The 14,071-nt window shown below is 58.5% G+C and overlaps 1 protein-coding gene across 1 annotated transcript in view; it reads left to right on the forward strand.

Annotated features, from left to right (window-relative positions):
• MROH2A (maestro heat like repeat family member 2A) overlaps positions 1-12,974 on the forward strand; it is a 60,153-nt gene extending 47,179 nt beyond the window's left edge. The window contains exons 26-40 of the mRNA XM_079132249.1: positions 178-301; positions 764-882; positions 1,535-1,687; positions 2,005-2,159; positions 3,945-4,104; positions 4,187-4,380; positions 4,670-4,807; positions 5,232-5,346; positions 7,140-7,289; positions 7,389-7,571; positions 8,322-8,477; positions 9,500-9,631; positions 10,359-10,461; positions 10,697-10,762; positions 11,159-12,974. Of these exons, the coding sequence (XP_078988375.1) occupies positions 178-301; positions 764-882; positions 1,535-1,687; positions 2,005-2,159; positions 3,945-4,104; positions 4,187-4,380; positions 4,670-4,807; positions 5,232-5,346; positions 7,140-7,289; positions 7,389-7,571; positions 8,322-8,477; positions 9,500-9,631; positions 10,359-10,461; positions 10,697-10,762; positions 11,159-11,280 (2,070 nt within the window). The 3' untranslated portion in view covers positions 11,281-12,974. The remainder of the gene's footprint in view (positions 1-177; positions 302-763; positions 883-1,534; positions 1,688-2,004; positions 2,160-3,944; positions 4,105-4,186; positions 4,381-4,669; positions 4,808-5,231; positions 5,347-7,139; positions 7,290-7,388; positions 7,572-8,321; positions 8,478-9,499; positions 9,632-10,358; positions 10,462-10,696; positions 10,763-11,158) is intronic.
• The last annotated feature ends 1,097 nt before the right edge of the window (positions 12,975-14,071 follow it).

A 14,071-nucleotide genomic window follows, 5' to 3' on the forward strand; every position in this document is an offset into this window, starting at 1 on the left:
ACCGTGGCACTGGGGAGACTGATGCCTGGGAGGAGCTGGATGGGGTAGCCTTCCCGTACCCAGAGCAGGACGTTCAGCACAGGGCTCGCCCTCTCTCGCCACCATCATGCTGTCCCTGGGCAGCCCCAGGAGTGCATGAGGGCGGAGGTGTGAGCCCTGCTGTCCCCTGTCCCTCAGATCCCCCTGAAGCTGGGGCAGTTTGGCACGCTGGTTGGACTCATTGCCCCATGCACCTGTGATACCCACCAAAGAACCCGCGTGGCCTCAACTAATGTGCTGTCCAGCCTGCTAGATCTTCATGGTATGGGGAGGGCAGCCATGAGGGCCAGCCTCTGCAGGCCTGTCCTTGGCAAGGGTGGGGGTCGTGTGACTGTCTGTGTGGGCAGGCCAGAGACAAACAGGGCAGCCAGCGGAGAGTGAAGAGTGGAGAGAGGGTGAGCGCAACAAGAGGTCACAGAAGGTTCCAGAAGGAGAGAATCATGGGTGAATGTACTGGAGGCATGTGCTGGGCAAGGTCAGCTCTCAGATACCAAGGATGCAGTGGGACTGGTTGGAGCTGAGCACAAGGGGACACGGGACTGAGCGGTGCCAGAGGAGGTGTGGGCAGAGGCCATGTCTGGAAGAACAGTGAGAGCAGGCACAAGAGGGAGGGCTGTGCGGATGCCGGGTGGGCGCAGGCCTCTGCAGCTGGCAGGAGTCTGCACTGAGTGACCCTAGCCAGACCGGTCCTTACCAATCATGTCTGAAATTGTACTCCCAACAGCAAGCCAGACCTGCTCCTTATGGGATGCTTCCAAGGAGAGGGAGCTGGAGAAATGTAAGGAGGACATCCAGGGCACAGACGCAGAGAAGATCTTCTGTGCGTCCTCCAAAATTGCCAAGGTGACCACTGGCTGGTCCCCGCCTCTGGACATTTTTGGGGGGCAGAGCTTTCCTGGGCTGGCTGTGTCTCCCGTGTTCTCCTTTGGGGTTGCTGCTTCCCTGGCCGTTGGTCCAAGGGCTACATCTATACTGAAATGACCTGCGTCTGGTTGGGTCCTCACTGGGGTGCTGGGCACACAGAGGGTGCCCAACATTCCCTGGCCAACTCCTCCTGGCACTTACGATGTGCCATGGAAATGATCCCGAGGAGTCCCGCATGCTCATGGCGCACTGAGGAGAGGAAGTGCCTGGAAACAGGCCCCTCAACCTCACAGGGCAGTGAGGTCCCTTTGGCCTGAGGGGCTTGTGGAGTGGCAGGAGGAGCACAGGGCTCTGGGAGTAGGCCAGGCAGGCTGCAGGGCAGTGGCGTGAGGACAGGAGACATGTCGGGGAGCACTCTGTGCGGGGTGCAGGGAGGGCGGGGGCAGGCGGTGAGGACTGGGCGAGGTTGGTAGTGGGGGCCCTTTGAGGGTGCTGAGGTGCTGCCTGGGCAGCTTGGCAGGACAGTGAGAAGCCGGACAGGGAGCCCAGAGAAGGCCACGGCCACAGTCTCCTGGGCGGAGGAAGAGCAGCCAGGGGAGGGGACTGGGACTTGGCTTTGCTCTGATCCTAGATGGTCTGCATGGACTTTAACTGTGATGAGGTGGTCTCGCTCATCCAGAAACTCTGCGAGAACATTGGGGCCATGGACCTGCCGCACGACAAGGCCGCAGTCACCTGGATAGCCACCTTCCTCCAGACGCGGGCCAGGGAGCTGGAGGACAAGGTGGCAGAGCTGCCCAGGGCCCCGGTGGGGCTGGGGCTGACTCCTCCTGAGACCGCCTCTCCACCAACCCTGGGGCTGGCAAAGAGGAGGACATAGCTAGAAAGAGAGGCAGCACGTCAACAGCAGCTGGAGGCCACGGCTCCCTCTCCCGGGCTCCCCATCCCCAGTCCAAGGAAGAGATCAAAGCATCTCTTTGGAGAGGTTCTGGTGTTGATTCTGGGAAGGGTTCTGGTGTCTTACCCCGCTCACCACCCTCCCTTGAGGAGGGGTGTCCCACAGCGGCCTGCAGGCCCCCAGTGATGCCTGCCCCTCCTCAGGTGGCGGAGATCCTGGGCGCCATCCTGGTCCACCTGCCCGTGGTGGACCATCTGGAGGTGCGGCGCCTTCTCATTGAAGGCATCCTCTTGCTGGCACACTACCACCAGGAGACTGTCCTCACGTCACTCCTGAGGCAGCCCCTGCCCATGGAGAGGTGGGTGCCCAAAGGAGGAGGACATGTCCAGAAGCTGGGGCCCAGGGTGGGTCAAAGCCTGAATCTTATGTGAGGGGTCCCCAGCCTGCAGGGAACCACTCGGAGCCAGACTTCCAAAGCTTCATATCCAGCTGGAATCTGGGACCTGTAGCTCCTCACACGTCCTGGTTGTCCCATCTGGGTCAGGCCTGGGAAGTCCAGTACCATCCCCCAATGGTGGCCCTTTCCTTTCCTGTGGGGACAGAGTTGCAGGCAGGCGAGCCACGGCACGGGCCTCCACGGGTCTGAGCAAGCCCCTGAGGTGCTCCAGTCTGTACCTGTTCCTTTTCAAATGTGGCCTCAGAGGGAGTCCAGGTCCCGGAGGGATGGAAGTGCCCCAGCTCCAGCCAGGAGAGAAGCAGAGCAGCCTCCCCCTCCTTGGCATTAGATCTGCAAACCCAAAGGTGGGGAGTGTGCTCATCTGGGGAAGGCAGGAGTCCTCCCCCAGAGCAGCTAGCCTGTGTGGCCACAGTGAGGTGAGGCGGATGTCTCCCAAAGAGGTTGTGAACGGAGGGCAAAGAGTTCCAAACCCAGGCCTCAGGCCCAGAGCCGCAGGGCTGACCTGCCAGGAGCTGCCACCCCCTGCAGGGGTCAGTTGGGAGTGTGGCTCAGGTTTTGAGGGTTCCTGGCACTTGGAGCAGGGTTGGGGGGTGTGGGCAGGGGACAGTGCATTCCTAGTAGTGTGTCCCCAGGTTCTGCTGGCATTCCTGGTGGCCAGTTCAGGGTGACTTGTTCACCAACACCTGTGTTGGTCAGCAATCACTGCGTAATAAATCCCCATGACGTTGTTGCTTGGAACTGACACATTAGCTTGCCATGAGGGTCAGTGAGCACTTAGGTGGCAGTTAACCCAGGCCTCAGGAGCCTGCAGTCAGCTGCATTGTGTTCCAGACCCCTGGGGGTTCCTCCAGGCTCCCCTGACTGCTGGTAGAATCCCATTCCTTGTCATTGTGAGACCAAGGGCCCTGTTTCCTGGTGTCCTTACCCCCATGGTCTTTTTATCTTGGCACTAGTGAGTATTTTTTACCCTCCCCCATCTGATTTCTGCCTCTAGGCAGCTGCCTCCTCTTTCCCGAACCCCAAACTGACCTCCCTGCACTTGTGTATTAGATTTTGAGGACTCAAATAGGCAGTTTACATTTCTTTTTGTTCCGTTCAACCTTGTTAGACTTGTTGCTTTCACCCTTTAGAACCTACCGATTCCCACCTCTGTACCTAGCCCATTAAGGCACCATCCTAGGGTCCTTCTCTAGTAGAGCCAGGGACTTGAACTTGAGGATGAGGAAGGCATTTCCTGTTGTAGTTTGGTACTTTGGAAGCCTTAATCTCCTCTTCAGTAGCACAGGGAGAGAAAAATATCTTCCTCTAAGACTCATTGAGAAAACTGGCTGATACAATAACAGCAACAAACTGCCTGACATGAATTAGGTCCTTGGGGGTATTACTGGACATGTCCTTACGGTCATCAAATATTAGCACCAGTGGGGACCTTGAGGAATGCAGGTGTTCTAAGGGGGCCATGGCTTTCCCAGCAGTACTATGAGCCTGGGCAGAGAAAGGGGCCCCAGCGTGGAGTCAGGAACCTGGTTCTGATTGCACAGTCTTTGGTGAGGCACACCACCTCCGTGACATTCAGCTCCCAGAGCTCAGACTGTGGCTGGGGCCCTGCCAAGGGGTTGAAAGGGACTTTTCCCTGCCAGGGCACATGGCAGGACACCCACTGTCCTTGTGCCTGTCTTTGGCTAGCCACCTGACGGAGGTGTGGCTGGCCGTGGCAGAGAATGTGCCTTTTGCGCGGACCATGCTCCACGGCTTGATGGGCAGGCTGCAGGCGCGGTTCACCCCCAGGGTAAACGCCACCTCCAAGGCTGACATCTGGCGCTTGGCCGCAGTGGACCCCCTGATGGTGAGTGGCTGGGGCAGGCCCTGGGGCTTCTCCGGGGGTCTCAGAGTAGAATTCCCGACCCGCCTGGCCCTTCCCTCCGCAGACCCTGTGCACCATCCACCTGCTCCTGGAAAAGCTGGACCGGGATGACAAGCTGAGAGACCTGTTCCCGGACCTCATCTTCACCCTCCTGCTGCAGCTCAGCAGCAGCCACAGGCCTGAGGCTGCCTCGCCCGTCCTGAAGACCTGGAGGCTGGTGCACACTGGGGCCCTGCCCCAGGAGATGAACCTGCAGAGGTACTTGAGAGCAGCGGGCATCTGGGAGGGTCCAGGGGAGGCAGGGCAGCAGGCTTGGGTTGGACCTTAGAAGCAGTCTGGGCCCCGTGAGTCATGTGCACCGGTGTTACCCTCAGGTGGGGAAGTTTCTGGAGGCTGATCTTACCATCCTGTTTATGTGTGTCTAGCATAGTGTGGTTCTCAGTTTGCAGAATGGCCACCCCCTCAGCCCTTTGCACAGGGCCCAGCAGGGTTGGGATCCAGAGCCCAGAGCCCAGCAGCCACGTCATACCTGCCCGCCTCCTTCCAGGGTCACCATCAAGTCCATGCAGCTTTTGTTCAGGAGAATCAACCATGAGCACTTGCTGCACGCCCTGGGAGAGCAGTCCGTGTGGGTCCTGCTGGAGGACAGCCTGACCTTCCTGGAGGGAGTGGGCCTGCTGGCCAGGTGGGCCCAGGCTCCCACAGGGTGCAGGGTGCTGTAGGACAGAAGGCCTTGAGACTGCTGGATGCCTGTGTCTGGGGACACTGCCACAGACCTGTGTCCCACTCGGGGGTGGCAGTGCACTGTAGCACAGTGGGAGCCTTCTGTTCCACACTTCCTGCTCCAGAGCAGACGCGAGGTCAGCGAGAGGAGGGGCTAGCAGCAGGGCCGGCTGGGCAGCACCTCCTGGGTCTGGGTCCTGATCGCCACGCGCAGCCCTCACCCTGGCCCACTTTTAGAAAAGCAGATGGAAGTGAGCATTTCACTGACAGAACCCACCAAGCCCCGCAGACCCCTGGTCACCCCAAGCCAGCGCCAGGCTGCAGCGCAGTGGGCAGGAGCTGGGCTGGCTCCCCTGGCCGGGTAGCATCTGGCGTGTCCTCCACAGGCTGTGCGTGCAGAACCTGGAGAGCTACAGGCTGAGGCTGTCGGAGCTGGTGCTCAGGGGCATGGGCTCCGAAGTCATGAGCTGCCGCGTCAGCAGCACGGCCGTCTGCGTGGAAGTGAGGCCCGTGGCCAGGGCGGGGAGTGAGCGGCGGGGCGGGTGTCCCCGGGCTGTCCTGCGATGGCTCGCCCCTGAAGCGGGCACCCAGGGGCTGAGGGCTCTACTTCGCGTGCTCCTTGACTCTGGCGCTCCTTGGTCACATGAGCAGGGTGGGGAGGGCACTGTGGGCAGAGGCTGAGACGGCCTGCGCCACACTCAGAGGAAGCAGCCAGGCGGCAGGGCGAGGGCTGCCACCCCGGGCCAGTGGGGGCACCATGGACTCACCAGAATGCTTGGCACAGGAGGACTCCGAGAGACCCAGCCTCACCAGGCAGGAAGGTGGGAGGGTCACAGCCACGTGGCCCAGCCGCTCTGCCAGGGCAGCGTTAGTGGGTCCTGAGGGAGCTGGCCAGAAACTTGAAGGGAAACTTTATGGGCGGCATGAAGTCTAGCATGCCGTAGGGACCACACGACAGCCAGGACGGGCGGCAGGCTCTCCGTGAAGGGCCTCGTGGTCAGTATGCATTCTTGACGTCAAGTCCACCTGGCTGTTGAGCAGGAAAACAGCCCCAGATGAGAGGAAACGGGGTGTGGCAGGGTTCCGGTGAAGCCTTACTGATGGGCTGACGTTTGAACTTCACACGACTTCCACGGTCATGAAACCCCTCCTTAGGTTTTTTTCCCCCACCATCGAAAAATGTGAAAACAACTTGACTTTGGACCATACAAAAACTCCTGGCCCAGCGCAAGACCAGCCTCAGACAGACTTGCCAAGCGTTTTCAAGTTCTCGGGCTTGTCTTGTGTCATGCCTCCTCTGTAAGCCCCCACAAGGACGCTGGGAAGAGATTTACTCAGTCCTGGTAGCAGGCCCAGGGACTGGAGTCAGGGGGCACAGTAGGATCCAGTTCCCTCCACCCAGCAGCTGGACAGCCATGGACAAGTTCCTTAAGGTCTCTGGGCTTCAGCTTCTGCATCTGCTGAAGTGAGAGCAGCAGAACCTACTTTAGGGGTCTTTGGTGAGAACTAAATGAGATCACGTGCACTGTGGCTAGATGGTAAACACTACATTCTAGCTGATTATTACTGTTTAAAAGTTAGGTTCAGCTTGTAAGAGGCAAGTTATTTAAATTCTTTCAAAGTTGATGGGGCTAGATTATATGATTTTTCCTTTTATTTCGGGGCAGGGCTTACTAGGGATTGAACCCAGGGACCCTCAACAACGGAGCCTTCTCCCCAGTCCTTTTTATATTTTATTTTGAGACAGAGCCTGAGTTGCTTAGGGCCTCACTAAGTTGCTGAGGCTGACCTTGAACTTGTGATCCTCCTGCCTCAGCTGCGGGAGCCACCGGGAAGACAGGCATGTGCCGCTGCCTGGCTCTTCAGCGTTCTTTAAAACCACACTTAGGCGCTTGTGAGCATAGGTGTGCACACACCGGGCCCACCACCGGCCTGAGGTCTTAGCCCTCTGAGTACTAAGCCAAGGGAGATTCTCCTAAAGGAGTAGAATTCAGGGCCCCTGCATTTCAGCTCAGGGGTGCTGGGGGAGGTGCCTGCACAGGGCGGCTGCTCTGCCCCGTTAACTGGGGACATCAGTGACAATGATTACCCAGCACTCTCCGCACTTCCTGCTGAATCTCACAGCAGCCCTGAGGGAGGCACTGGCATCGCCCCTTCACGGGTGAGGACAGCGAAGCTCTTGGTCCCCTCCTGCTCACAGAGGGACCATGCTGGGCGGTGCCTCTGAGTCCTGCCCCCCCCCCTTTGCTGTGAAGGGGCCCCCCTGGGGGGTGACTAAGGCCTTCTCCTTGCAGTTCATGAGCGACCCAGTCCTGTACCAAGAGAAGTTGCTGAGGCCGGTGGTGATGCTGCTGGAGATAGGCGCGGGGCAGAAGGAGGACGAGGCCCTGCAGGTGCTCTCCCTGCGCGCCCTGGGCAACATGGCCCTTGGTGCCCCCAGGAAGGTACCACTCAAGCCCCAGGTCCAGGTCCCAGAGGCTGAGGGCCACGTGGGCATGCTCCTCAGGCCTGCCAGGGAGGCTGAGCTGTCTGCGTCCTTCCAGGTGAAGCAGTATCGGAAGCTCTTGCTGGAGCAGTGCCTGGGCTCCCTGAGGGGTCCCGTGAGCAGCATGGTGACTGCTGAGGGTATGGAGGCCCTGACCAAAATCCTGGCTGAGCTCCGAGAAGGGGACATGGGCTCGTCTTTTGAAGCCCTCTCTGAGCTGTGCAGAGTCTTCTTTGACAATGTGAGTCCACACGACAGCCTCCTTCAGTATCTTAGGGTCTTTCTGTTGCTAAAACAAAATACCCAAGCCTGGGTGATTTATAAAGCATAGATGATTTGTTTAGTTCATGGTTCTGGAGGCCAGGAAGTCCAAGAGATGATACCCATATTGTGTGAGGGCCTTCTTGCTTCATCATGGGGACACAGATCAAGTGTGCTAGCTCAGGTCTCTCTTCCTCTTCTGTAAAGCCACTAATGCCATCCTGGGAACCCCACCCTCATGGCCTCCTCTAATCCTGAGTCCTTCCCAAAGGCCCCACCTCCAGATACCATCAACGTATGACTTTAGGGATTGTTTCCACTCGGTGACCTTTGGGGGCGCAGCACAGCCCTTGGCTTGCTAGTGGGTGGCCGGGGCACCTCGCCCCAGAGGTGTGCTGGGAGCAGAGTGAGCAGGGCCCTGCCTGCAGCGCCGAGAGCAGAGCCAGTTGTAGGATCTCGTGGAGAAGATGCCTGTGCTAAGCTGCAGGGATCAGCCTGTGGCCCCTTGGGGTCGCTCGGGGGAAGCGCTTCCGCCCATCTCGCCCTCCCAAACTCTCGGGGCCCTGAGGCAGTGGTTGCCTTCCTTCGGCAAAGCCCCGATGGCCGCAGGGTCATGCCCCTCCCTGGAGGGCTGCGTCAGCCCTGCCCAGGGAGAGACTGCCCCGACGGGTGGCCCTGGAGGCTGGCGGGCCCCTGCTCCGGGACCAGCCCGTCCGTGCCTGTCGGCCAGGAGAGCGAGCTGCTGCGGCTGAAGGCCTTCGTCCTGTTCGGGAAGCTGGCGAAGGTGGTGGGGATTTCCAAGAAGCATTTCTTCAAAGGCGAAGTGAAGAGCGCCTGGGTCCCCCTCCTGCTGCACTGCCAGGACCCCTGCGCCAGCACGGCCCGCGTAAGACCCGCCCTCCTCGTCTCGGACGCCCCGCCCCGCCGGAAACGGCCCTGTGGGTCCCCCGGCGCCGCCAGCAGCAGGCTCTGTCTTCTCCAGGGCCGGCGGCCACGGGCCACGCCTCTGCCGCAGGCTGGGACAGGGCCGTTCCCCTCGGGAAGTGGCTTTGTGGGAAACCTGCGTGTCTTCCTTTTGCTGGGCTCTGCCTGCAGCCACCTCTGCCCCATCCCCGTTTCTTCCTAGAGGGTCACTTTAGTTTGTTGGGACTCTGTCCTGTTAAAGCTCTGAAGCCTCCCCTCCTGTTCCCTGTGGGGCAGGCCCACGTCAGGCTGCGGGGCGTCCTGGAGGGCCTGGTCCCTTCCCTCCCCACGGTGGCTCCCCACTGCTGTGGAGAGGAAGCAGGGCGAGGGAGAGCAGGGACCACGTCCTCCTTTAGTCCCTGGCCCTGGTGGCCGGAGTGCAGACCCCGCTCTGCATCCTCCACGTGCCCTGTGACCTCTCACCCTGCTCTGCACTCGCCCTCTGCCCAGGGCCCCAGCCTGCGGGTCACAGCTGGCCCACACAAGGGCACTCGAATCCTCCAACCAGTGCCCTCATCCCCAGTTCTGGGGTCACAAGACTGCTCTCACTGTTCACTGGGGTTTCTGGGTGGGAAACAGACCTGGATTTGGCTCTCGTCACACCTCCCTGCCCAGACTCTGCCGCAGGGTCCCTGGAGACCCTGGGCATGAAGCCTCCCACCTGCGCAGCCTCCACCTCAGCCCACGCTGCATGGGAGATGCCCCGGGGACATGGCTGGTGGCACACTCAGAAGGGGCAGCTGAGAGCGCAGTGCCAGACTGGCTGCAGCACAGGCCATACCCCCGACGCTGGGGGACACCCCACCTCCTCCTGCTGGAGGCCAGGGGCCAGCGGGGTGGGTGCCCAGATGGGAAGGCTTGTCCCTGACCTGCCCATCCCACGCTCTGGGGCCGTGCCTTTGGGGCCCTTGGCGACGCCGCCCCTGCTGTCCTGTGTCCCTGCAGGCCTGCAGGGCTACCATGTTTCAGTGCGTGCACTTCTGGGGCTGGAAGTCCCTGGAGAGCGCCTTGGGGCAAAGCAACACCAGGACCGACGAGGAGATGACCGTGTTCCAGACGAACATGTGCTCCACCCTGGTGAGGAAGCTGCAGGGGACGCCACCCTGGCCTTCCCTCTCAGAGCCCTGTGCTGTCCTTCCAGACATGAAATGTCCCCTGGAGACAGCTTGCAGGACACATGTCTGGTTTAGATTTCCCAGTGGCCACATTCAGAAAGTAGGAAGAGGCAAACTGATTTTAATACTTAATTTAGCTTAATTTAACCCAAACATAATCACTTTAACATGTAACCAATATGTCATATATTTATATATTATTATATATAAGAATTATTATATTCTTGTACATAAAATATACTATATAAAGTATACATATATATAACATTTATATTATAAATATATAACTATATAAATTAATATATTATTATTACTATATATTGTGATGGTAGCTTACATTTTTTTTGGTATAGTCTTCAAAACCCAGGAGGCACTTCATACTTAATTCAGAACAGCCACATCCCAAGTGTTGAAGGGCCATGTGGCCAGAGGCTACCATTTTGGGTAGCACAGGTTCTGGATAAATGTAGTGATCCCCCTAGAAAAGAACAAAACAGGGGACTGGAGGTCCTTCCCTTGCCCTGCTACGAACCTGCTGTGTGATGCGGGATGGGCCCTTGCCGTCTCTGGGCAGGTGCTTCCAGCAGCAATAGCACTGACACACCGGGCAGACGGGGTGCTCCTGCGAACAGCCCTGCGCCAGGTCTCATTCCTCGAAGCACTCATTTCCGTCACTCATTTTTTTGCAGTCTCAGAAAAAGCCTGCTGTTCTCTATAGCTTCTTTCTGGAAACCATGTCCTATGTTAAAAATAACTTGCTAAGGATCAGAATTGCCGCCTGCAACTTGGCAGGTAAGCAGAAGATTCAGGATGGGCCTTGAAGGGCACCTGGACGGCTCTGGGTCTGGAGGGGCAGTGGCCGCGTGGGGACGGGGGCTCAGGCGCCTCCATCCTACCTTCTGCTCTGCAATCAGGCTTTCTCCTTGCCTGGTTCTTGCCAGCTCTGTAAGGCAAACCCGTCTCTTGCGGAATGGCCTGCTGCTGGCCTGCCACCTGTGCAGCGACATTTCTTTGGCTGTCCTTTTAGGGATTATTGTGAAGCAGTTGTCTGCACATTACCTGAAAAAGCTGGATTTCCCGGCCCTGCGGAATTGTGAGTAGTGGACACCCAAGCTCCCCAGGGAGCCCGCTGGCTCCGCAAGCCCCTGGGGAGCCTGGGAGGGCAGCTGGCCCTTCCTGTGGGCTTGTCTCGGGGAGGAGACGGACGCCCCTGCGCAGGGCCCTCCTGGAGGACAGCTACTTGCGGGCTGGAGTCCCCCATGCACAGGTTCTCAAGGGCTGCCTCTGCCCGCATGCTGCCCTTGGGCTCTGTGGGCGACCTTTTGGTCCCTGCTCGTAGCTGCTGAAGCCCCGAGAGAGCTTCAGCGGGCATGGTAACGCCAGCCCCCTGCTGTCTTCTGGTCGCACGTCTGGGGGCTTCAGGGCCCTGCCAGGCCGCGCAGCCAGCACGCGCCAGAGGCCCGACCCGCCTCTTTGTGCTCCCACCCAGCGCTCCAGGGGCTCCAGCTGGACTCGGACCCTGGGGTCAGGAAGGCAGCGCTGGAGACCCTCAAGGTCTTGGACAGTTGTAGCCAGCACTGGCCCTTGGTGTCCCCTGAGGGAATGTGCTAGGTTCCAGTGAGCTGGAAATGGCCTCCTTAGAGCATCGAATTCTTGCACAGCAATCAGACAGTTTTAAATGTAGTTTTTAAGATAAACCTGTGGTATCATTTTCTTCTACGGAAATAAACCCCCATTGCCATTTGGGATGCAAACTTCTGACTGTAAAACAGGGCAAAAAACTTCAGCCCTAAGAGCAGCGTCTTTCCCACTTCCCCTGGTGCGTGTCAGATGGCCCCGCCACCCAAAGGGTGGCAGCCTGCCTGTGTCTTCACCACCAGGGACCGCCCAGCAGCAAGGGAGGCCGACTCGTCCAGCCTCTGCTCCTGGGGACCCCAGGCCTGCATCGGGGGCGGGGAGGTCTGTCCAGCTCCCGGTAGCACAGCTGAGAGGAGGGCTGGGCCAGGGCGTAGCGCCCAGCAGCCCTGGGGAGGGTATGACCTTTGTATCAGGACCCTCACTCGTCCCGTGGCGTGGGCTGTGGACCGGCAGCCCTGCAAGGCTGGAACAGAATTTGGCTGAGAAACGTGGAGGGGAGGAGTGGGCAGAGCAAGGAGACTGCCTTGGGCTGTGGACAGAACAGTGTAGAGCAGCAAACAGGACTTCCAGAACGTCCCGCCGCCGTGCTGTGGGCAGCACCACAGGACGGGCCCGCGAGCCCGAAGCAGCAGCCCCTCCCTACAGGCTCTCTTGGACGGTGGCATCCAGCTCTTCTGCAGCGCCCGTGGCACACAGAGCAGGGCTGCTTTCCACCAAGTGACCAGGCACTGCTGCTCGGGGGGGGCAGTGGACCCCCCAGAACACGGTCAAGCGCAACTTCCATACCACAAAATGCAGGAACGTTAAAGACAAACCGGAGGTGGGAGAAGTTTCTCCAACTTATACCACACAGGGCTGGTTCGCATGGTTGGATCTAGAACATACCTGAACCAAACTGAGGCCGACAGCAGCGTCCTGAGAGGGGTGCTGGAAAGCCAGGGCCCCGGGAAGGCAAGCTCGACCTCAAGCCACCAAGGCAAGGCCAACCGTGCTGCCGGAACTCAGAGCCCCCAGAGTGGCAGTGACCTCAGAGGCTGTCAGCATATGGGCAGTAGTGACTGGGGACTGAGCCCCTCCTACTGCTGGAGAGCACGCAAGCCGGAAAGCCCCTGGGGAAGGCCATTTCAGAAGACGAGGCACATCCACTCCGACAGTGTGCCTCAAGCAGGTTTGCAGCTGTGCACAAGGACCACAGGCCAGGTGCTCCTGCTGCAGACATCCCGCTTGGTGGAGTAGGGAGAAGCCACTGTTCCAGTCAGTTTTGTGTTACTATCATGAAGTACCTAAGGCAGGCTACCTTCGTAAGAAAAGGTCTGTTTGACTCAGTTCTGGAGATCTGAGGGCGTGGCACCAGCAGAGGCTCTGGTGAGCCTCTCGGGTGACTGAAGAGTGTGTGGGAGGAATTACATCTTGGAAAGGGGAGGCCAGTGAGAGCCAGGTAGGGTCAACCTCAGGGACCAACCAGAGTCCCCTATGAAATTCCTTTGAGGGCAGAACCCCAACTACCTAAGTACCTCCTGCTGGGCCCCACACCACTTCCATTACCCCTACCCTGGGTCAATTCCAACCCCCGACCCTTTGGGGGACACATTTAAGCCATAGCACCCACATGTCAGCTCTTGTCAAATGGACACAACCTCTTGGTGAAAAAACTGCAGAAGACACAGGAGTAAATCATGTAAGTGAAAGTCTGGTGCAGAGGCCGCTCTGTTTATGGGTCCTGCATTGGCCTTCCTCCCCTGGGCAGAACACCAACACCTGGCAGCCAGCGTGGCCTGGACAGGAGACTCAGCAGGGCCGCTGTGCCTGAGGGGACATGAGGAAGCCAGGCCTCTGCAGTCCTGAATGAAGAGGGGTCTTCCTGATGGAGAGGAAGGGGCTGTGTCCTTAGGGAGCAGCAGACCCAAGGGGAAAGTCCGGGACTGCGGAGGCCACCCTGCCCTGGCGGAGCCTGCACCAGCATCTGCTGCCAGCCTGCTGGGGGACAGGAGCCTCTGTGAGGGGCAAGGCTCAGGGACAAGGTCTCGGCCACACACAGTGCAGGCCACCCTCACTGGTTCAGTGTTGTGGACCAACTTGTCCCTCCAACCCAGAGGGTGATGGTATGTGGACACGGGTTTAGATGAAGCCATGGGGTGGGGCGCTCATCAGGGGAAGGGAAATCCTTGTAAGAAACAGACACCTCTTCCCTCCTCAACCCACGGGCCCGGGAGTCCTCACCAGAGCCCAGCGTGTTGGCACCCTGCCCCAGACTGTGTCCAGACTGCAGGGAAGCAGACCTGTCATCTAGGCTACCCAGTCTCTCCTGTTACAGCAGCCTGAGTTGATGCACGCACACTGTGGTCCCAGCTGGACAGGTGCGGGAAGGGGACAGGGTGACAGAGGGTTATCAGGAGGGGGGACAGGAAGGAAAAGCACATAACTTAACCCTATCTTGTCTTTTATTGAAAACAACTTCATTAACACAAATAGTAACATAGCAACAGTTATTACTCTAGATGGCTCGTATGTGGGTCATCATACTATGAATTTTGAAATATTTTGTCCTATTATGAAGTGTTTGAAGAAATGAGGTGCCATGCGGGGATTAACCCAGGTGGTTAAGCACGACATGCTTCCCTCCGAAAAGAGCACGATGCTAGGAACTGCTTTTTATGGGCAAACTGTTTATCGTACTTGAAAGATCACAGATTACTTTAACCAGTTTTTAAGTATAGGTTTTTATGAGCAAATAGTGTGACAAAACAGGAAATTAACAGAGAAT

Source organism: Sciurus vulgaris (assembly GCF_902686455.1).
Source record: "Sciurus vulgaris genome assembly, chromosome: 3".
NCBI lineage: Eukaryota > Metazoa > Chordata > Mammalia > Rodentia > Sciuridae > Sciurus > Sciurus vulgaris.